Source organism: Trachypithecus francoisi, unplaced genomic scaffold, assembly GCF_009764315.1.
Source record: "Trachypithecus francoisi isolate TF-2019V2 unplaced genomic scaffold, Tfra_2.0 Lachesis_group4, whole genome shotgun sequence".
Lineage (NCBI taxonomy): Eukaryota > Metazoa > Chordata > Mammalia > Primates > Cercopithecidae > Trachypithecus > Trachypithecus francoisi.
The window spans coordinates 23,647,245-23,670,216 of NW_022681469.1; the positions used below are offsets into that span (position 1 = coordinate 23,647,245).

The following is a 22,972-nucleotide window of genomic DNA, read 5'->3' on the forward strand; positions in this document are numbered from 1 at the left end:
CTAGTCCTTATTTGAATGTCTTTCTGACATCCCTCAAGACACAACTGACATCTCTGATCTCAGACTTATTTGCTTATTCATTAGTGGTCTAATCCCAAACAGTGCCCAGTGGTGGACTGCTTGGTAATGGTCTTTCAAAGGGAGAGTGGTTGAGTAGCTGCTTTGGGCTACATCTGCACCAAAAGCCCCATGGCAGTGCTGGACACCTGTCTTTTGCAGGGTCAGTCCTCACTCAGCGTAGACTCCATCACCAACACTTCCCGTAGCTCAGGAGCACTGTGCCTGTGAGAATGCAATAGACTAATCTGAGCCCTAACTTGTGAATTTCAGCTAGAACCTTCTGTTACTCTTCGCTACTTTCAGCAACAGCCTTTTTGCATATGCCTGTACTCTGACATATAGTCCAAAAGTACACCCAGATGTAAGCAGACTCAATCACCTCATCAAATTCCTGTCCTTCTTTTTTATCTCAGGGTGGACCTGGCGTTAACAAGGCATTTCAAGCTTTAAAGAACTGCTCCATGTAGCTCCAGACCAAGATATACTTAAGGCCTTCACTTGTCAAGCTGGCGGGACCTAGAGTTTTGCCAGGCCAGTTGTCCAATCTCAGAGTGGTATGTGCTGCACTACCTTTTCCAAATCAGGAAGTTCTTCAGTGAAGTCTATTCATATCGTATCATCAATAGAATGAATCACAGCACACATGCAGCTTGTGAGTTTGTGGGGTTTCTTGTTTTTGTTGCTTTTTGCTATCGCCCGGGGAGCCTATACTTGGCTTTGGTAAATTCAAATTAAAACTGAGCATCTGCTCTGCTAGATTCCAGGGCAGGGTTTCCCTACACTCAGCCCTGCTGAGAACTACGATTCCTTATGTAAGAATCTGTTGCCTTCCTACTTCCCAAGAAATAAGATCTGACAAGTGAATTCATCTTTACTCCTAGTTAAGCCCTTCTGCTGCTCAAATCCTTCCTGTGTTTTAATGCAATGTCTGCCTCTATCACTGCAATGGAACAACTAAAAAAACTTCAGTATGGCTGGGTGTGTTGGCTCATGCCTGTAATCCCAGCACTTTGGGAGGCTGAGGCGGGCAGATCACCAGAGGTCAGGAGTTTGAGATCAGCCTGGCCAACATGATGAAACCCATCTATACTAAAATACAAAATTTAGCCAGATGTGGTGGCACATAGCTACTTGGGAGTCCCAGCTACTCGGGAGGCTGAGATACAAGAATCACTTGAACCCCAGAGGTGAAGTTTTCAGTGAGCTGAGATTGTGCCATTGCACTCCAGCCTGGGCAACAGAGCAAGACTGTCCAAAAATGCAAAAACAAAAAAACATCAGTGCATTTAGAAGCAGTTGCCTTGTGTTTTGAGGATAGTGGACAATAGTTATGGAAAAGAATGTTCCTGGGGCCTGAACAGTATCAGTAGTGAGAGTGGATGTTTAGGGATTTGGGTCATGCCCTGCCAGCACTGAGGACTAGATTCCAAGTGACAGAGGCATTCTTATTTTCTTTAATACATTTGTTGTTTACTTCTGTGCTTGTGATATGTAGAGTCCTCTAAAGCAGGAATTTGCAAAATATGGCTCTTGGACCAAATCCAGCCTGTGACCTGTTTTTTTATTTTTATGGCCCATGAACTAAGAATGTTTTTAAAGGTTGTTTTACAAAAAGATCATGCATCAGAAACTGTATGTGGCCTATAAATTCTGAAATATTTACTATCTGGCCTTTTATGGAAAAAGTTTGCCAGTTGTTGCTCTGAAACACAGGGCCCAGGTGTAAGGGAGCCATCTTCACCCACACTGCCCCCAAGTGTCTGACACAGTGAGCCGCAAACCTAGGGTCTTATCTGTGGTATTTTAGCTCCCTCTGCTGGGCCAATGTTTTTCACCAGTGCTGTAAACGCGAGAAAGTTCTTGCTAATTTCAACTTCATCTTATTAATTGATGATTGATTGGTTTCATTCACCGAGTCAGCCTATTGGAACGGAAGACAGATTCCCATGTTTCACTAAGTTATACTGATCCACACACATCTCAAGACTTGAAACCACTGACGGTCAGCCGACCAATTGTACAACACGATACTAGCCACAGATGAAAGTGTCAGCAATATGGAACCAATAGGAACATCATTACTCATTTGGGATGCAAGAAGTAGTGGAGAGGGAAAAGTGAATGATGATTCTGTTTTGCGGGAATGGTGGTTGTAGTAAAAGTGGAAAACCGTGGGCAGAAACGGCAAATTCAGTTTTCAACACCTTAGACCAATTTAAACGTCATTCTCCAGTATCATGGTAGTTTGAGCTAACGTAGAACCCACAAACATTACCAACACCTGAAAATGCTGGATGAACTGTTATTAAATCCAGAATCAAGTTCAAAACCAAAGGGAAAACATCACTTTCTGGAAACAAAGATGGGAATTATAGCCAGGATCATGGGGCTTATGATGGTTGGGTAAAGAGTCAGACCCAGATATACCACCAAAGGCTAGGAGCTTGGGTTGTAATGATCATCTGGGATCTGGAAGAGCACCCACTTCAGTGAATGGGCGAAATAATAATCCCACCATCCCAGGGAATAAGCAAGGAAAGTTTTATTCTTCCTAGAGATCTGTGGGAAGTGTTAGAATATGGAGTTGCATGAAAAATAAGGACTCCAACTCTACAGCGTGTGAACACATATGGGTGTGGTGGAAAGATGTGCCAGCTCAGAAATTAAAGCTAAAACTGGTCCTGTCAATAAAATGCCTGTGGTTCTCACAGAAGAAAATGTACAATTATTCTTTAGGGATATTTTGACATTCTTTTTTTTTTTTTTTTTTTGAGACGGAGTCTCGCTCTGTAGCCCAGGCTGGAGTGCAGTGGCCGGATCTCAGCTCACTGCAAGCTCCGCCTCCCGGGTTTACGCCATTCTCCTGCCTCAGCCTCCCGAGTAGCTGGGACTACAGGCGCCCGCCAACTCGCCCGGCTAGTTTTTTGTATTTTTTAGTAGAGACGGGGTTTCGCCGTGTTAGCTAGGTTGGTCTCGATCTCCTGACCTCGCAATCCACCCGTCTCGGCCTCCCAAAGTGCTGGGATTACAGGCTTGAGCCACCGCGCCCGGCCGATATTTTGACATTCTAAAGCACGTAAGACACGGGGGAAAAAACAATTTCCCTGAAGATGAGTTCACAGACGTAAATTTTGTCATTTCACACAAGGTAATAATGTATTATGAGAGAGAATCAGCAGAATCAAGAGCTAATAGAACAATTTAAAAGATGATATTAAATCAATATGTTTAAAATAATTAAAGAGAGTCGAGAAGCAATAGAAACCATAATCTAGAAGATAAAATGAAACAAGAACAAGGAAATTTGAACAGAGTACCAAACAGAAGTTTAGTAATAAAATCAAATAAAGTCACTGCAATTTAAAAATGCATTTAATGATTTAAATAGCATTTAGACACAGCTAAAGATATATTCATGAACTGAAAGATCATCTAAGGAAATAATCCAGAATGCAGCCCTGAGAGGTAAAAAGATGGGAAATGTGAAAAAGAGGATGGGAAATGTGAAAAAGAGGATGGGAATATGAAACAGAAGTTAAGAAATGTGAAGCTAGACTGAGAAGTCTAGCTTGTTTCTAGTAGGAATTCCTGAAGGTGATAATGAGAAAATGGAAAAGTGATAGTATTAGAAGAGATATAATGACTAATAATATTTTAGAACAGATGAAAAATATGAATATTCAGATTTAAAAAGCACATGTAGTCTCAAGTGTAATAAACAATTAAATCTACAATTAGATGTATCAAAATGAAACTGCAATACAAATACAAAGAGAAAAATTTTTAAAGTAGTAAGAAAGAAAAAATACCTACAAAAGAATAGCAGTTGGACATTTAGCAGCCTTCTCACTACCAACAGTAAAGGCTGGAAGACAATGGAATATTTTCAAAATGCTAAGAGAAAATATTATCATCCTAGAATTCTATCCCACTGTAGAATCCCACATCAGGCAACACTGATAGCAAAATAAAGACATTTTCAGGTAAACAAAGACTAAGAGTTTATCAGTCACAGACCCTTATTGAAATAATTATTAAAAGCTAAACTTCAGGAAAAAGGAAATGGAATCTTGAATGAAAGAGTGGTGGAAAAGAAGCTATAAGTGAGCAGAGGAGCATACGAGTAGAAAACATAGGTGGATTAGTCAGCTTGGGGTGCCACAACAAAACACTGTAGCTGAGTGCAGTGCCTGTATATGTCTATAGTCGCAGCTACTTCGTAGGCCAAAACCGGAAGATTGCTTGAGTCCAGGAGTTCAAGACCAGCCTGGGCAACATAGTGAGACCCTGCCTTTACAAAACAAAAACAAAAACCAACCATAGACTGGGTGATTTGAACAACTGAAATTTATTTTTTCATAGTACTGGAGGCTGGAAGTCTGAGATCTGGATGCCAGCATGGTCAGCTTCTGAGGGGTGCTCCTTTCCTGGCTTGCAGCTGGCCATCTTCTAGCTGTGTCCTCACAAAGACTTTCCTTGGTGCATGCAGAGAGAGAGAGGAGAGAAGAGACAGGAAAATCTCTTCTCTTTATAAGGGTACTAAGCCCATCAAAGGGGCTTTTCCCTTATGTATTAGTCTGTTTTCATGCTGCCAATAAAGACATACACAAGACTGGGTAATTTATAAAGAAAAAGAAGTTTAAGGGACTCACACAGTTCCAGGTGGCTGGGGAAGCCTCAGAATCATGGCAGAAGGCGAAAGGCACATCTTACATGGCGGCAGACAAGACAGAATGAGAGCTAAGTGAAAAGGGAAACCGCTTATAAAATCATCAGATCTTGTGAGACTTATTTACTACCATGAGAACAGTATGGGGGAAACCACCCCATGATTCAGTTCTCCCACCGGGTCCCTCCCACAACATGTGAGAATTATAGGAGCTAAAATTCAAGATGAGATTTGGGTGGGGACACAGTCAAACCATATCACCTTACGACCTCATGTAAACCTGGTTTCTTCCCAAAGCCTCCATCTTCAAACACCATCATATGAATTTTGAGGGAACATAAACATTTACTTCACAGTACTAGGTAAATCTAAATAAGCACTAATTGTAGGAAAACGGAATAAAGCAATGGCAGTAGAAACAAAACAAATATTTGACAACAACAGCAGAATGGTGGTAGAAGTTCAAGTTTTCTAAGGTCATTGTACTATTTGATGGGAGACTGACATTTTATTTACCTGTGGACATTATTACGTGAAGAATTCACATTAAAAAGTTGTGAGCGACTTCTAAAAGAATAAAATAACACATCGAACATCCAAACAAGTAAAATAAAAAGGGGAAATAAAGCAAACTTAATCCACAGATAAGTTGGCAAATTGCAGCCCAGGAGCCAGATCTGGCCCATCACCTCCTTTAGAGCAGACAGCCCACGACTAAGCATGGTTTTACATTTTAAGTGGTTAAAAAAATCAAAAGAAGAACATTTCATGACACATCAGCATTATCTGAAATTCAAATGTCAGTGCCTATAAGCGAAGTTTTATTGGAACACAGCTACACTCATTTCTTCACATCTTGTCTGGAAAAGTGACAGCGCCTGTATGGGCATAAAGCTGAAAATATTCACTTTTTTGGTCCTTTACAGAAAAAGTTTGCATAGTTGGGCATGGTGGCTTAGGCCTGTAATCCCAACACTTTGGGAGGCTGAGGCAGGCAGATCATGAGGCCAGGAGCTCAAGGCCACTCTGACCAACATAGTGAAACCCTGTCTGTACTAAAAATACAAAAAAATTAGCCAGGCGTGGTGGCACGCACCTGTAATTCCAGCTACTCAGGGGGCTGAGGCAGGAGAATCTCTTGAACCCAGGGAGGCGGAGGTTGCAGTGAGCTGAGATCGTGTCGCTGCACTTCAGCATGGGTGATAGAGTGAGATTCCATCAAAACAAAACAAAACAAAACAAAACACCCAAAAACCAAAATCATAAAGTTTGCCTACCTCTGCAATAGAAACTAGGAAAACAGAAAAATGCTGCAGCAAGATGTTCAATCACAACCAAGTGTGCTAGTGTTGGGAGTCATCAACATCATCATCATTGTGACTACAATCAAGAATTAATTTTGAAGCCTATTTCCTGAAAAGCTTTGTTAAGCGAAAAAGTCCAACACACAGTTGGAAATACAGACTGGAGACAGGAGTGAAATCAGAGCTGTCCTCTCAGTTCTTTTGGGGTCCAGCTTTGCCCGTGCACTGTCTAGGAACCACCTAGGGGTCACAATATTTCACCATGGGCTGCAGCATCCCAGACTGTTATGGTGACCTGGGCCACGCTGAGGGGCTGCACATCCCGGACTGTTACAGTGGCCTGGGTTGCACTGAAGCCCACAGTCCTGAACACTTCTCCCCTTACGTTGCAGGGTGCCGTCATGGTCACTTCCTGTGTCCAGATGCTGGTGGGCTTCTCAGGCCTCATTGGCTTTCTCGTGGGTTTCATCGGCCCCTTGGCCATTGCTCCAACTATCTCCCAGGTGGCCCTGCCCCTCTTGGATTCTGCAGGCAATAATGCCAGGATCCATTGGGGGATTTCTGCCATGTAAGTGCTCCCTGGGGAGGAAGTGCCATGTACGTTCTCTTTGGTGGAGAATCGCCCAGAAAGAATAATGGAGGTCCTGGATATTGGTAAACTCTTGTGGTTTACAAAGACTTTCATGAATGTTGTCAAACCTTAAAAAGCATCAAAGTTGTTACCTATAATTCATCATCACTGCTCATTATTATTATCCTATTTGTATTCACAATGAGGCGGAGGTTTCAGTGAGCCAAGATTGCACCACCGCACTCCAGCCTGGGCAACAAGAACAAAACTCCGTTACAAAAAAAAAAAAGAAAGAAAGAAAAAAAAAAAGAAAAAGAAAAGAAAGGAAAACAGATTCACAGGTGTTGGAAAAGCTGAGGGTTGGGAGAAGCTGAGGCAGGGCTTGCATGTCTGACATAATGTAAAAGAGTCTTGGAACATGTCCAGGGTCCAGGGTCTAAAACCCCTTGTGGCCTTTGGAACACCAAGCTCTGTGCTAAAGGGTGGAAGGCTACCCTGAGGCACCATAATCTAAGCCCAGGGCATAAAATCCCTCATGGCTTGGATAGAATCCAGGGCTTGTGGCTCTGGAACGTGTCTAGACTTCCTGGCTCCTTGCTCTCCCAGGATCAATTGTATCTTGAGTTAAAAGAACCTGCTTTCCATTATCTCAAGTAGTAGAGCAAATGCTAAATGATCACAGCTGTAAATCATGTGCTTAATGCAATGTGCCCTTTTGACCTCCACATTCTCACCACCCATTTCTCTGTTGGATTACCAATAAATAGCATGGGCTTCCAGAGCTTGGGGCCTTCGCAGCTTCCACAATCACGATGGCCCCCTGGTCCCACTTGTCTCTCTCAAACTGTCTTTTCTCAATCCTTTGACTCCACTAGACTTTGTTGCCCCCACGACTTGGTGTTGGGTCTGATCACCCCAACAACAGGTTTGGGGAGAAGGCCATGGGCCTCTGTAAGGGGCTATGATTTTGTCTTCCACATCTGGCCTTCTTTGCCTGTGGCGATTCCACAGGCAGAAATTCGACACTGGCCCTGGCAGAGCTCTTTGGTGGCTTTCTGAAGTGTAGTGGGGAGTTTCATTACCTCTGACCCAGCCCCGCATCTGAGCTCCAACCCTGAATATTCACATGTGTCCTGACCAGCCCTGTCTGATGTCCCAAAGGCACCTCACCCTCAGTGGCCTCTGTGAAGCTCAGCCCGTGCCCCCATCCTGAGTTCTCCTGTGATCCTTGTCTTACTGGGCCCACCCAGTCACCCATGTTATCCGTAGCTTCTTGCTGTCCCACACCCTCACCAGCGGGTTCTATTTTCTCAACACTCCCACTTCCTTCCTCTCCTCTTTTCTCCATTTCCAGGCCCATGGCTTAATCATGACACTTGGATGCACAATGACCTCTTACGTTCTCTGTTTCCAGGATCTTGCCCATGTTATTCTACCACATGGCTACCCAAAGATCTTTCTAGAACCTAATTCTGATGAGATTAGTCTCTGCTTAAAATCTCTTCATGGCTCTCCATTTTTCACAGGAAAGCTCCATAAGATCAGCAGGAATTCTTCAGGATGAAACTTTCTAAGGTGACACAGAAACGATAGTGTCTAATCACATTGCTTTCCACATATCTCAGTGGACCTCTGCAGTTCCCAGCACAAGTCTTGTGAGCTTTGGAACAATAGAGACCCTCCCTGCTGCCCACACTCCACCTTGTATTTTCTTTTTTCTTTTCTTCTTCTTCTTTTTTTTTTTTCCTTTTTTTTGAGATGTCGCCCAGACTGGAGTGCAGTGGCGCAATCCTGGCTTACTGCAACCTCCACCTCCCAGATTCAAGTGATTCTCCTGCCTCAGCCTCCTGAGTAGCTGGGATTACAGGCGTCTGCCACCAAGCCTGGATAATTTTTGTATTTTTAGTAGAGACCGGGTTTCACCATGTTGTCCAGGCTGGTCTTGAACTCCTGACCTCAGGTGATCCACCCACCTCGGCCTCCCAAAGTGCTGGGATTACAGGCCACCATGCCCCCCTTGCATTTTCTTATAGTTCCATCAGTGGTTCTGACGTGCAGCCTGGTGGCATCGTGTCTTTCTAGCATCAGATCTGCCCACCTCTGTCCTCCTGCATGGCTCTGACACACAGCTATAGGTGGTATCTGTGAGCAAATAGCTGAGCCAGCATCTACCCGAAAAGCAGATTCTATATTCTTGACACTATGGACTCTTTGATATTTGTCCAAGATTTCAAAGCCTTTGGCACAGGCGAGGGGAACATTTTTCCACAGGAGGACCACTGAGCCATGCCAAAACATAGCTGGAGAGGAACAAATAAGTATAAAGCAGCAAATATTTTCTTTTCTGCTAAAGGGAGTGCATTTCATGCAGAACATAAAACTATATTCAATATACAGAACAAACATTTATTTGATATATTATCTCTAAAATAAGGCCCTTAAAAGAGAGGAAAGAAAGATACATGGACACAGCAGGCTACAAATCAATTAGAAGGCTTAGATTAACCCTGAAAGAGGCACCCGTGCAAAGACCACTTTATTTATGGACTCACACCTCTCCCTCGTGGCCTTTTAAGGTATTGCTTTGTGTTGCATCTTTGCAACGATGAGCTCTGGCCGCTTGGTTCTCCACGTGAGTCGGGGGACTTGAGGCCCAAGGCCAGAGATCTCCTGCTACTTCTCTGGGGTAGCACAGCTCCCTGCTCAACAGTCAGTTCTGAGGCCACGATAAGTGGACTGCATGATAAGTGGAATTGGTGGGTGACTGCAATCTTTATGAGACCATCAGCAGATCCAAAGGGCGGTGGTTGATCCTCACAAATTGTTCCCATAGTTAATTGTTAAGATTATAAACAAAACAAAATGTTCTTTTGATGTGGTAAGAATTTTTTTCTTTTTTTTTTTTTTAATTTGAGATGGAGTCTCACTTTTGTCATCCAGGAGGCAGTGCAGCGGCGCTCTCTCGGCTCACTGCAACCTCTGCCTCCCGGGTTGACGCAATTCTCCTGCCTCAGCCTCCAAGTAATTTTTGTATTTTTGGTAGAGATGGGGTTTCACTGTGTTGGCCAGGCTGGTCTTGAACTCCTGAGCTCAGGCAATCTGCCTGCCTTGGCCTCCTAAAGTGCTGGGATTACAGGCATGAGTCACTTTGCCCGGCTTAGAGTTCTTTTTTTTTTTTTAATTTAATTGCCATAAAAGACATATAATATAAAATTTACCATCATAACCATTTTTAAAATGTACAGCTCAGTACTGTCAAGTATGTTCACATTGTTGTGCAACAGAACTTTTTCATCTTACAAAATTGGAACTGTATTAGAATGTCTTTGCAGGGCTCCCCAACTCCTACGCTGCAGAGCAGTACTGGTCTGTGGCCTGTTAGAAACTGGGCTGCACAGCAGAAGGTGAGCTGTGGGTAAGTGAGCATGACCGCCTGAGCTCCACCTCCTGTCGGATCAGCAGCAGCATTGGATTCTCACAGGAGCATGAACCCTTTTGTGAACTGCACATGCAAGGGGTCTAGGTCACATGCTCCTTATGAGAATCTAATGTCTGATGATCTGAGGTGGAACAGTTTCATCCTGAAACCATCCCCCACCTCAACCAGTCTGTGGAAAAATTGTCTTCCCTCCAAAAAGGTTGGGGACCACTGTTTTAAATGCTGGGAGTAGACACAAATGAATGAGAAATAGATTCAAGAACTATCTAAATCATCTACTGTGGCCGGGCACTGTGGCTTACACCTGTAATCCCAGCACTTTGGGAGGCTGAGGCAGGAGGATTGCTTGAGGCTGAGCTCAGTTCAAGACCAGCATGGGACCTTATCTCTACAATTTTTTTTTAATTAGCTAGGCATGGTGGCATATGCCTGTAGTCCCAGCTACTCAGGAGGCTTAGGCAGGAGGATCACTTGAGCACTGGAGGTGGAGACTACAGTGAGCCATGATCATGCCTCTGCACTCCAGCCTGGATGACAGAGTGAGACCTTGCCTTAAAAAAAAAAAAAAATCATCCATTAACAATAGAGTCATGATAAGATATTCAAACAAGAACATTTACAAACAGCCCTAACTTTGGAGAATGATACCAAGTGCCTCAAAGGCAGGAGTCTTTTTTTTAAGACTTAAATTTTTTAGAGCCACTGCACTCCAGCCTGGGCAACAGAGTGGGACTCCGTCTCAAAATAAATAAATAAATAATAATAATGAAACATTTTACAGAGGGAGCTTTATGGGATTGTAAACTAGTTCAACCATTATGGAAAACAGTATGGCGATTCCTCAAGGATCTAGAACTAGATGTACCATATGACCCAGCCATCCCACTACTGGGTATATACCCAAAGGATTATAAATTACTCTACTACAAAGACACATGCACACGTATGTTTATTGCGGCACTATTCACAATAGCAAAGACTTGGGATCAACCCAAATGTCCATCTGTGACAGACTGGATTAAGAAAATGTGGCACATATACACCATGGAATACTATGCAGCCATAAAAAAGGATGAGTTTGCGTCCTTTGTAGGGACATGGATGCAGCTGGAAACCATCATTCTTAGCAAACTATCACAAGAAGAGAAAACCAAACACCGCATGTTCTCACTCATAGGTGGGAACTGAACAATGAGATCACTTGGACTCGGGAAGGGGAACATCACACACTGGGGCCTATCATGGGGAGGGGGGAGGAGGGAGGGATTGCATTGGGGAGTTATACATGATATAAACGTCATGCACATGTACCCTAGAACTTAAAGTATAATTAAAAAAAAAAAAAAGAAATGTAAATCTCATTATGTCACTACCTTACTTAAAACCCCTCTACCGAGGGTTTCTCTCATCTTTGGATTTTTTATTTTTAATACACATAACATGAAATTTACCATCTTAACCATGTCTGAGTGTACGGTTGGGAAGTGTTAAGTACATGTACATTGTTATGCAACCATCATCACCATATATCTTGTAACCTCTTTTCATCTTGAAAAATTAAAACTCTGTCCCCATTAAACAACAACTTCCCATTTCTCCCTCCCCTGGCTTCTAGCAACCACCATTCTCCTTTTGGTGAATTTGACTACTCTGGGTACCTCGTATGAGTAGAACCATAAAGGATTTGTCTTTTTGTGATGGGTTCATTTCACTTAGCATAATGTGTTCAAGGTTCATCCATGCTGTAATGTGTACCAGAATTTCCTTCTTTTTTCTAGGCTGAATAATATTCCACGGTAGGAATATGCCACGTTTTGCTTATGCCTTACCTTTGGGTTTTAGTCTGACTCCTTTCCATGGCCCCCAAGGCCCTGCAGGACATCCCATCTCCTCCCTCTCTCCCTGTGTCACTGAGCCCCAGGCACAATGATTTTCCTTTTGCTCTCAAACCACCCAAGCTCCTCCTACCACAGCATCTGCATTTGCTGTTTCCTCTCTAGAATTCTCTTCTAACTAATCTTCATGTCCATGACTCCTTCTCTTCCTTTGGGTCTCAACCAAGCTCTCACCTCCTGGGCAGACCTTTTCTGACTGCCCTCCAAAGAGCCTCCCATCCCAGCCACCCTCTGCCCTGTGACTTCATTGTGGAAGACCGATTGCTATCAGAAATTGTCTTCCTTCTTTATTAGCCTGCCTGTTCGCTAACTGTCTCTTCCGAAGATAATAGTAGCTCCATTGACAAAGTCACAGGCAACATGGATATGGAATATATGTGGTGTAAATCAAGCACCCTGTCGGTGAACTCATAATGCTGTTTACAAAACCCAGGGGGCTGGGTGCAGACGCCTTCCCGCCCCCCCCCCCCGACGCGTCCGTGCCCCGCCTATTGCCCTTCCACTCCTAGAAAAGCCACTCCCGGCAGATGCACGGGGCGGGCTTCCTCAGCCCCTACCTTTGTCGGGACTGCATTAGGAACTCTGCCCGAGAGCTCTACTGGGTGACTCTCTCGGCCTCCTTTGCCGGAGGCCAACAGACTTCACCCCCATACCTTTTTCTCTGGAGCTAGATGACCAAAGAATAAATTTGCAGTTTTGCTTTTAGCCTTGCCTACTCGCTGGTTCTTTTGTGCTCGCTCTGGTGGTCTTAGAAAAACAAATCATGCCTGTAATCGCAGCACTTTGGGAGGCTAAGGTGGGCTGATCACGTGAGACCAGGAGCTCAAGACCAACCTGGCCAACATGGTGAAACCGCATCTCTACTAAAAATACAAAAATTAGCCGGGCATAGTGGCACGTGACTGTAATCCCAGGTACTCGGAAGGCTGAGGCATGAGTATCCCTTGAACCTGGGAAGTGGAGGTTGCAGTGAGCCAAGATGGCACCACTGCACTCCAGCCTGGGTGACAGATCGAGACTCTATCTACGGAAAATAAAATAAAACAAATAAATAAATAAATAAATAAACTCAGGGTACTAATTACCAGGCTGGACACAGGAGACCTGGTGTTATGCAAGTGTGACTACCCTGTGGCCTTGGGCCCCTTGCTCCCTCTCTTTGGGCTTTGATTTTCTCTTCTGTAAAATGAGAGATTTGAACAAGGCACCCTCCAGGTTTCCTTCCTGCCCTGGCCCTCTAGGATATATTAAAGGTGTGCATATCAGGTGCTGTATGGCCACAGGAGTGTTGTGGTCAAGGTGCGGCTGTAGGAGGTAAAATGAGCGAGATTCCTATCTTTGGGGAGTAGATCTGGTGGGGAAATAGAAACACATGATCTGAGTGGACAACAGCATGAGCCACCCACAGAGATGTAGCATCATACAGGAGAACTTTACACCTCTGTCCCTTGCGAAAAACCTCTGCCCTTTATTGAGCGCCGACTATACTCAGTGCTTACTATTGTTGTAAGCACTTCACCTACAGGAGGTGACTTAGCTTTGTGAAGTAGGTGTTACTAATCCCCTGTGGCTCACATGGAGGCTGACATTCCGAGAGATTAGGTAACATGCCCAAAGTCGCAGAGCTAGTTAGAGGCGGAGCTGGGATCCGCTTTCAAACCTCCATTCTGAAGCGCTGGGCCACTCTCCCTTGGTGAGCGATCCCTCGCCTTGCTGTCCAGGCTTCCTAGGGGAGAAGCACCAGAGCCAGGACTTGAAGACATGAGAGCAGCAGAGTGGCGAGGCGAGAGCACAGGCCGGGTGCCCAGCTCACACCTTCATCCTTTCCCAAGCCCCATTTGGGAGCAGAGGGAGTGGTGTGGGATGAGGTGATGCTGCTCCTGCAGTGGGCAGAGGCCTCAGGGGTGCCTGGCCTGGCTGGTGCTCCTCACATTCTGTCCCTGGCTGCTGCAGGTGGGGAGCCGGGCAGTGATTGTCATCGTGGGCTGTGTGCTGCTCCTGATGGGCGCGTTTGGGAAGATCGGGGCTGCGTTTGCCACCATCCCACCCCCGTGATCGGAGGCATGTCCCTGGTCGTCTTTGGGGTCATCACCGCTATGGGGATCTCCAATCTGCAGGTGAAGTGAGCGAGGTGCTCTTGGGACGCCAGCAGCAGCGCCTCTCCTGAGAGGAGCTGGTGGGATTGAGATGGATGGGACGAGGCTGGGGCAGAGGAGGAGGAGAAGGGAGTCCTGGGTCCCAGAAACCACACTGGCCCCTAAATGGAGCAAAGAAACAGCCAGAAGCATCCAGACCTCTGCAAACCAGCGGCGAAGGTGCTGACTGCCCTGCCTGCCTCTGGGTCCTGTCTCCCGCAGTACGTGGACATGAACTCATCCAGGAGCCTCTGTGCCTTTGGCTTCTCCATCTACTGTGGGCTCACTATTCCCAACTGGGTGAGCAAGAACCCCTAGAGGCTCCAGACAGGTGGCGGTTCCCTGCCCTCCGGACTGTCTCTGCTCCAGGGGAAGAGCCCGCATGGCCCCCGCTCCCCATGGATGTGTTGCTTTGTCTCCACTCCAGGGATTCTCCAGCTGCACCAGGTCGTTCAGGTACTGCTGACCATGGGCATGTTCATCAGTGGATTTCTGGATTTTCTTCTGGACAACACCATCCCCAGTAGAACTCACCTCGCCCCTGAGGTAGGGCAGGGTAGGGCAGGCCTGAGGTAGGGCAGGGGTACACATGGGGCCGCTGGCTCTAACGCGACAGGACCGGTTCTCTTCTATAAAGAGGCAGAGGGTCCTGCTGACCTCTCCATCCCCTCCCTCTCTGGGCCCGCCCCACCAGGCTGGTGTTTGGGAGCAGTGAGGGGCACCCCCACTCCTCCTGCCCCTCCTCTGTATCCCTGCCACTCCAGCCTCATCCAGCTCAGGGAACCGTGGCCCAGTGTTGTCTACCCAAGCAGGAGGAAAGCTGAATACATAGCCAGCAGTCCTCTGTGGTGTCACCACACACTGCTGTCCCCTGCTCTGTCCACACATGCCCCCTAGCCCCACCTTCCCACTGCTCTTCAGGCTCCCTTTCAGCAGTTGTGGGGTGGGGACTGAAGAGCCCTTCCAGGTAGGGAAGGGGGTACCGGACCAAGGACCTAAGTCCAGGTGTGGCAGGACCGGACCTGGTCTGCTCAGACCCCAGACTACTTGTCTACCAGAGTAGACTGCAGGCTGCTGGGAAGTTGAGCTCACCGCTGCTTTGGGCTTCTCCAGAATCTTCCATTGTTTCTCTAGGGGACTTAATCTGGATTTCTTTTTCTTTTATTTTTTTGTTCTTTTTTTTTTTTTTTGAGACAGGGTCTCACTCTATCACCCAGGCTGGAGTGCAGTGATATGACCACAGCTCACTGCAGCCTCAGCCTCCTGGGCTCACTGACTAATTTTTAATGGACTCTGGGTCCTACTAGCAAGAAAAAATAGCCATGCCCTCCTTCAACACCTCCTCTCCCACCAAGAACTCTCTCCTTGCTTGGCCAAACCCTCTCCTCGGGGGGAAAGATGGGGAGACACGTTGCTGTAGGGATGGGGGAAGGGGGAACATCTGTGATTGTTCCAGGAGCCCCTTCTAGCAGGGGCTCCTCTGCCCTCCGTACTGGCCACCCATCACTGCTTGGCACTGGGTGGGGGGAGTCAGTCCCTGTAACCCACTTTCCAGGGCTTGGTGATTTTCCGTCTCCCATCAGAATGGGCGGGAAGGGTTTGTGTGCTCGGAGAGGGGCAAGTGTGTGTCTTCTTGTGTGTTAGCAGTGGGGGCCCTAAGTGGGTCTAAAAGCTACGCATCCCTGTTCTCAGGGAGGGAACACATCAGGAGTGGTGACCCCGTGGGGATGGGTGTGTATGGGGAGGCAGGGCTGTGAAGGGCACAGATGCTCTCACCATGGTCTCAGACTTCTTCCTTTCCCTCCCAGAGCTCCTTCAATAAAACCTTCAAGCAGCCTTTCATGCCACAGGTTTCTTTTAATCTCCGAGTGACCTTGGAAATGGGAGGGGTCACCAGGTGGGGAGGAGGGGCTTACGACCTGGCTTTGGGATATAGCTATGGAAACATTTCTCCAGGTGGGAAAGTAAATTGGTGGGATTTCTTAAGGGAGGTGTCCTGAGACTGTGAGCCAGAACTGGGAATGTGCAGTGAGATCCACCTGACCCCAGATTCCCTTCAGTTCTGCAGTGTGGTGGTAACAGGAGCCAATGGGGAGGAATTGACAGGGAAGAGGGAGGTGACTTCAGCGTGTGCAGTTTCAAGCACACACATGCAGGGATGTTTATTCCGACCCTCTGTGTTGGGTGATGGGTTCCGAGTGGCCAACCCTGAAGGCCAGTCCTGGGGTGCACTGGACCAATGCCCTGATGTCCCCACCACTGACTGTCAGGCACCTCAGTGAGAAGGGAAGACGTTCCCTGTCTCCTGGGACAATTCTAGTTGCTGTCCCTCCAGAGACAGTTGACCCAGGAGGAAGGAGGAGTGTCACTGAGCATGCAGAATTTCAGTCTTTAAGGGGGCGGGGAAGTGAAGTAGGGGAAGGAGTGTAATACAGCTGAATTCTAGAATCCAATGGACCAGAGTGATATAATACTTCTAAGAACAATCCTGAATGATGCCCAGTGAGTGAATTTGCCCAGCCAGTCCTAGATCCTGGAATATTACAGGAGTAGTCATGCTTACGTGCTTGGGAGTTGAGTGAGAAGTAAATAAAAGGAAACAGGAGCATGACAGATAATATCCCCAAAGTTGATCCAGGCCAACAATACCTTTAAAAGCTTCTGACTCACAGATGAATCCTAAAGGGAAGGGAGGATCTTGCAGGTCTTTGAAGCCTGGCATCCCTGTGACCTGGCAGGCTCTTGTAGAGTGCTGTGCCTGTGGCACCCCCCAACTCTGCCCCATCAGGAGATGGTCACAGCCTCTAAATTCTCTGCTGAGCCACACATGAGATCTCTGTGTAATTAGTCAGGGTCCTTTTGGCTGCAAATGAGAAAAGTTTAACTAAAAAAATGGGAAGTGGGTGGGATTTCTTGGTTCTTGCAGGGGGGAGGGAAGGAAACTGGGAGAGCTAGAAGAACCAGGGCCTAAAGGATGAGAACCCAGGCTTCTCTCCTCCCTGTCTCTCTCCACCTCCCTTTGCTGCTTCTCCTTGCCTGCTGACCTCATCCCTCTCCTGCTGCAGCTGAGGATGATGCCCTCATAGCCTTCCACTGTCATTGCAAAGGCAGAAGAAAATCACAGCCTTTCACTGGCTCTACCAGAAACATCCCAGGGAGGACAATGGTAGGTCAGAGTATTCTATGTGAAGAAGTTTTGTAAGTGCCGGGCTTGAAGACTTTATCTTTCCTGTCCCTGTCATCATTTCCTATGGCTGCTATAACAAATGACCACAAACTGCGTGTCTTGAAAGAATACAAATGTATACATTCCTGGAAGAAATGCAGCTCAGAGGTCTAAAGTGAGTCTTACAGGGACAACACCAAGGTGTGGGCAGGGCTGCTTCCTCCTGGAGGTTCCAGGGGACAATCCATTTTCCAGCCTTTTCCAGTGTCTAGAGTCTAGAAGGGGCCTGCATTCCTTGGCTTGTGGTCCCTTCCCCATCTTAAAAGCACAATACTCCCACCTCTGCTTCCCTTGTCCCATCTTCTGTTTCCTTTAACCAGTGTCCCTCCCTTTTATAAGGACACTTTGATTACATTTAGAACCTACCCAGTTAATTTAGGATAATCATCCCATCTCAAGATCCTTAATGTAGTTATTAATATATCTGCAAAAGTCCCTTTGCCATAGAAGGGACTTTTGCCATAGAAGGTGATGTTCACAGGTTTTGGTGTTTAGGACATAAATATCTCTGGGGGCCATTATTCAGCCCACTACAGTCCTTAATTAAAAATCTTATCAGGGCCAGCCGCTGTGGCTCACACCTGTAATCTCAGGACTTTGGGAGGCCATGGCAGGAGAATTGCTTGAGCTCACAAGTTGGAGAGCAGTCCTGCCAACCTACCAAGACCTCATCTCTACAAAGAATACAAAAATTGGCCGGGCATAGTGGTGTGTGCTTGTACTCCCAGCTACTCAGGACACTGAGGTGGGAGGATCGCTTGAGCCCGGGAGGTCCAGGCTGCAGTGAGTCATGGTCACACCACTGCACTCCAGCCTGGGTGACAGAACAAGACCTTGCTCAAAAAAAAAAAAAAAAAATCCTATACAGTAGCCTCCCCTTATCCTTGGTTTCTCATTCCCTGGTTTCAGTTACCTGCAGTCAACTGAGATCCAAAAATATTAAATAGAAAATGCCAGAAATAAATAATACATAAGTTTTCAATTGAGTAGCCTGATGAAATCTCTCACTACCCTGCTCTTTCCCACCCAAGGCTTGAATCATTCCTTGGTCTAGCTTCTCTACGTTGTGGAGGATACCCGCCCCCCTTAGTAGCTGTCTTGGTGATCAGATTGACTATTGAGGCATTGCAGTGCTTGTCCTCAGGTAACCCTTACTTGAAAATATTATGATATTGTTATAATTGTTGCATTTTATTATTAGGTATTTTGTTATTAGGGATGCCTAATTCATAAACTTTGTCATAGGTATGTATGTACAGGAAAAAACATAGTCCATATAGGGGTTTGGTACTATCCTTGATCTCCGGCATCTGCTAGGGGTCTTGGAATGTAGTTCCCAAGGATAAGGGGGAACTACTGTATTGGTTACAGCCTTAGTCTGTTTGGGCTGCTATAACAACATACAGTAAAAACAGAGTGGCTTATAAACAACAGAAATGTATTTCTTATGGTTCTGAGGCTGTGAAGTCCAAGATCAAGGAAGGCACTGAGAGATCTGGTGAGAGTCTGCTTCCTCACAGATCGGCACCTTCTCATTGAAACCTCACAAGGTGAGGGAGGGGGGATCTCTCTGGGGCCTTGATTGTAAGGCCAGTAATTCCATTCACATGGACTCTGCCCATGACCTAATCACCTCTCAAAGACCCCCACCTCCTAATACCGTCACAGTTAGGATTTTAACATACAAATTTTGGGTGGATACAAATATTCAGATCATAGCATTTCCTTTATAGTATGGCAGCTCTTCCTTAAGAAAACAAGGCTGAAGATTTTCTGCTTTTTGGGAAATTGATGGGCACAGAGATCGAAGCCTGGTTACACGGTCACTTTCAACTTTTATTCATTAATTTATTTTTTTAATAGAGAGATGGGGTCTTGCTATGTTGCCCAGGCTGGTCTCCAACTCCTGGGTTCAAGCTGCCCTCCTTCCCCTCCTAAAGTGTTGGGATTAAAGGCATGAACCACTGTGCCCAGCCTTCAAAAAAATTTTATGTTTAATTTTAACTTCATACTTTTAAGCACACTGCCCAGAGTCCACAGTATTCTTGCTTTTATGGAAGTTATGTTCCTTATGTATACCCTTAGTTGATGAAAAGTCATGTGTTTTTTTTTTTTTCACTGCTTGCTAGTGAAGTTTCTAAACAAATTCTGCTCTTTTGAAGCAGTTTTTCTTCCCTAATATATTTTATGTTGATTATATAATGTATCCAATTTGTTCCTAGGAGACATTTTGCAGTCTTATCCCATGGAAAAAGTGACAATTATTTTTACGTAATCTGTGATAAGCCATTCCTCTACACATTTTTTCTTTTTGTTATATAGTTAGATAACATACTTATGTGAAATGTAACCTTTGCAAAACTCTACTGGAAGCTGACTAACAAAACTAGTACTTTACTTCAGGATAATGAGGAATGGGGAAGAACTTTAATTCCAGATCCTACAGGACATCTCTACTGTGCTTTTCCTTTGAACCTCACACCACTGGATTTTCTACCTATGCACCTGTTTGTTGTTGGCATCTACAGACGACCCTCCTTCTCTGAGGATGTTAGTGTGTTGGTCACGGTTCCTGTCTCCAAAATTACTGTCTTCATAATTGAGGGCTTATCTCCACAGAGCTCATCCTTCCCACACCTTGGCCTCTAGTTCCTTGAGCTCCATGATCTGGCCCTTTTGATAGCAGCAGGAGGCAAATTCCTAGACAGATAAGGGCAGGTCCCTGGGGAAGCCCGACCTTCAAACCAAAGACAGCTTAAAGCCTGAAAACTGGGCCTCCAGTTCCAGGTAGAGTCTATGAGCCAGAGTGAGAACTTCCTTGTTTAAGCCTGAAAACTGGGCTGCCAGTTCTAGGTAGAGTCCACAACCTGGAGTGAGAACTTCCTTGTTACTTTTTTTTTTTTGAGACAGAGTCTTGCTCTGTCATCCAGGCTGGAGTGCAGTGGCATGATCTCGGCTCACTGCAATCTCCACCTCCTGGATTCAAGCGATTCTCCTCTCAGCCTTCCAAGTAGCTGGGACTACAGGTGCATGCCACCATGCCCGGCTAATTTTTGTATTTTTAGTAGAGACAGGGTTTCACTATGTTGACCAGGTTGGTCTCAAACTCCTGACCTCAGGTGATCCGCCTGCCTCGGCCTCCCAAAGTGCTGGGATTATAGGCATGAGCCACCATGCCTAGCCCCTCCTTACCTTTTAGTCAATCAAATGGTGCTTTTCCCACGCCCATCTATACACCAATCAGCACACATTCCCCCATTCTGAGCGCATTCTGAGCCCAGATTCAGCCGTGCATTGGGACTACCTGCTTTTAGGTAGGGGCTACCACTTTTGGTCCTCTCTCCTGCAAGAGCTGTACTATCACTCAATAAAACTCTTCTGTGCCTTGCTCACTCTCTGGCTGTCCACATAAACTTATTTTTCTTGGACACGGAACAAGAACCCAGAGCCCACCAAAGGACTGGTGTGAAAGGAGCTGTAGCACTATATCCATCCCACCCTCCACTGGTACTGGGCGGCTGCCCCACATGACAGGAAGTGGTGGTGCGGCCAGGCCAGCAGCCCAGGAGCCATGGGCTGGAATGGGGCACTGGAACTAAGTGAGCTGTAACATGAACAAGCTGAAACACGTTCCTGGCCGGCCTGCCGAGCTGTGGGCAGTGACATGCTCTCATCTGTCAGACTACAAGAGAAGAGCTGTGACCCTTCTGGGGGCCCATACCTTGGGGGTCCCCAAGCCAGAGCTGTGACATGCTATAACACCCTCTTGGGGCTCCACCGTTGCTGGCGTCTTTGAGTTTTCAGGCACCATGGTGTTCCCCTCACCGGGTGCCCAAAGTGGAAGCCATTTGCTGCGTGCCTGGTCCAGCCACAGCCTCACATGGTTCCGGCACCTGGAGCTGCCCACCCCTCTGCAGCAGCTGGCACACCTGGCTCTGTGGTGTGGCCGGACCCCATGCTTGCTCACACACCTCCCACTACTCCACGCCTGGCTCACTCATGGCGGGCACAGGATCTAGGCCAGTAGTGCAAGCTGAGGACAGCCTGCCGGGCTGAGTAGGCAGAGCCAGCCCAGCAGTTGCCAGCAAAACTTGGTCAGAGGCACCACTGGTCACAGAATTTTCTGGCTGGTGAAGTAGCACTGAAAGAATCCTATGTGACTTTGCTCATCTCAGTTATTCATTCTGTGGCCACATCTCAGACCAACCTTTGGGGTTTCCAGCAGCTGTGCCTGCAATCCTCAGTTTCAAGCAGTTTTCTGACCACCACCTCCTATTTTTCCAGCTCACTACTTCTAGTCCCCCAAGTCCAATAACTCTTTAATCAGCCAGGATCTAAATCTACCATCCTTCCACCTTCCTCTAGTCCTCTCTTCCCTCCTTGAGCAGCCTCAATGCCACAGTCAGTCATAATAACCACCTTCTCACATTTGTAATGCCCTTGTTCTGCTCTCTTTACACTCTCCTGGCAAAATCTTAACCCTGAGGAGAAATAATTCTTCACTCTGCACCTGCACTCGTGCAACTGAACATCTCTGGGGAAAACATACACTTGAACTCTGTGGTTGTAGATTCAGACCCTGAACTTTACGTGGCCCTCAGTGCTGCCTGGCAGACAAGAAACCTTCCCCAAGCACACTGCTCTTCTAAAACTCTTTCCACCTCTGCTTTTATTTTTTTTAATTTTTAATTTTTTTTTTTTTTTTGAGACTGAGCCTCACTGTCACTCAGGTTGGAGTGTAGTAGTGCGATTACAGATCCCTGCAGCCTTGACCTCTGGGCTCAAGGGATCCTCCTGCCTCAGCCTCCTATGTAGCTGGGGCTACAGGCACGTGCCACCATACTCGGCTAATTTTTTAAAATACTTTGTGGAGACAGAGTCTCATCATGTTGCCCAGGCTGGTCTTGAACTGCTGGGCTCAAGCAATCGTCCGGCCTTGGCTTCCCAACGTGCTAGGATTACAGACATGAGCCATCATACCCAGCCTCAGGTTCTTATTTCAGAGAAATCTGTAAAGAAGTAATCAGATGAGAAACTGTGCAAACACCTGCATGTCTCCACTCCCAGCTCTGGTGCCCCTGCCCTTGGCTCTCCCTCCTGTTGGGTGAATGAGCTGCCTGGCTCCTCCCTGAAGCTGGTTCCTCCCCCTTGTACTCCAGAGCTCATTCCCTGATTCCTACTCAAGGGTTTCACTGCGGCAACTCTCCTGTCTGGCATCAAGTTTTCTCTTTCAGTAACGCATGTCAGCATATATGCCTGCTGTTATTTCTGCTATCTTAAAAAAAGACTTTTTTCTTAAAAAAAAAAGATTTTTGTGAGTGTGTAGCATGGTAGGCTTAAAGTAACAGGGTCCTGCCCATCTAACATGCTGTAATAAATGTGCTAGGAGTTGAGGACCTGCGCTTAGCTGCTCCAGGAGTCCTGGATGCCTCTCACACCAGTCAAGAGCAGGCCCATCCTCCTTCCTGCTGCTTCTCTACCCACCAAAGTCCTTCAAATCCTGTCTGATTCTGCCGTTTGTTCCTTTTCCTTCAGTTGACAGCTCCAGGACTTCAGAATGTTCCCTATGTTCTCACCAAACAGCTGCCGGGCAGCCAGGCTCGGTTTTCCAAGTGGGCTTTCCTGTACTTTATTTTCATATCATGCTGTCCCCAGGCAGCCAAAGCAGGATGA

General features: G+C 46.4%; 1 protein-coding gene across 1 annotated transcript in view; it reads left to right on the forward strand.

Annotated features, from left to right (window-relative positions):
• Nucleotides 1-22,972, forward strand: part of LOC117072121 (solute carrier family 23 member 1-like) — a 56,941-nt gene extending 33,969 nt beyond the window's left edge. Inside the window, 7 exon segments of the mRNA XM_033192086.1 lie at nt 6,419-6,601; nt 9,181-9,313; nt 13,892-13,976; nt 13,979-14,055; nt 14,296-14,404; nt 14,501-14,619; nt 22,835-22,972. Coding sequence (XP_033047977.1) covers nt 6,419-6,601; nt 9,181-9,313; nt 13,892-13,976; nt 13,979-14,055; nt 14,296-14,404; nt 14,501-14,619; nt 22,835-22,972 — 844 coding nt within the window.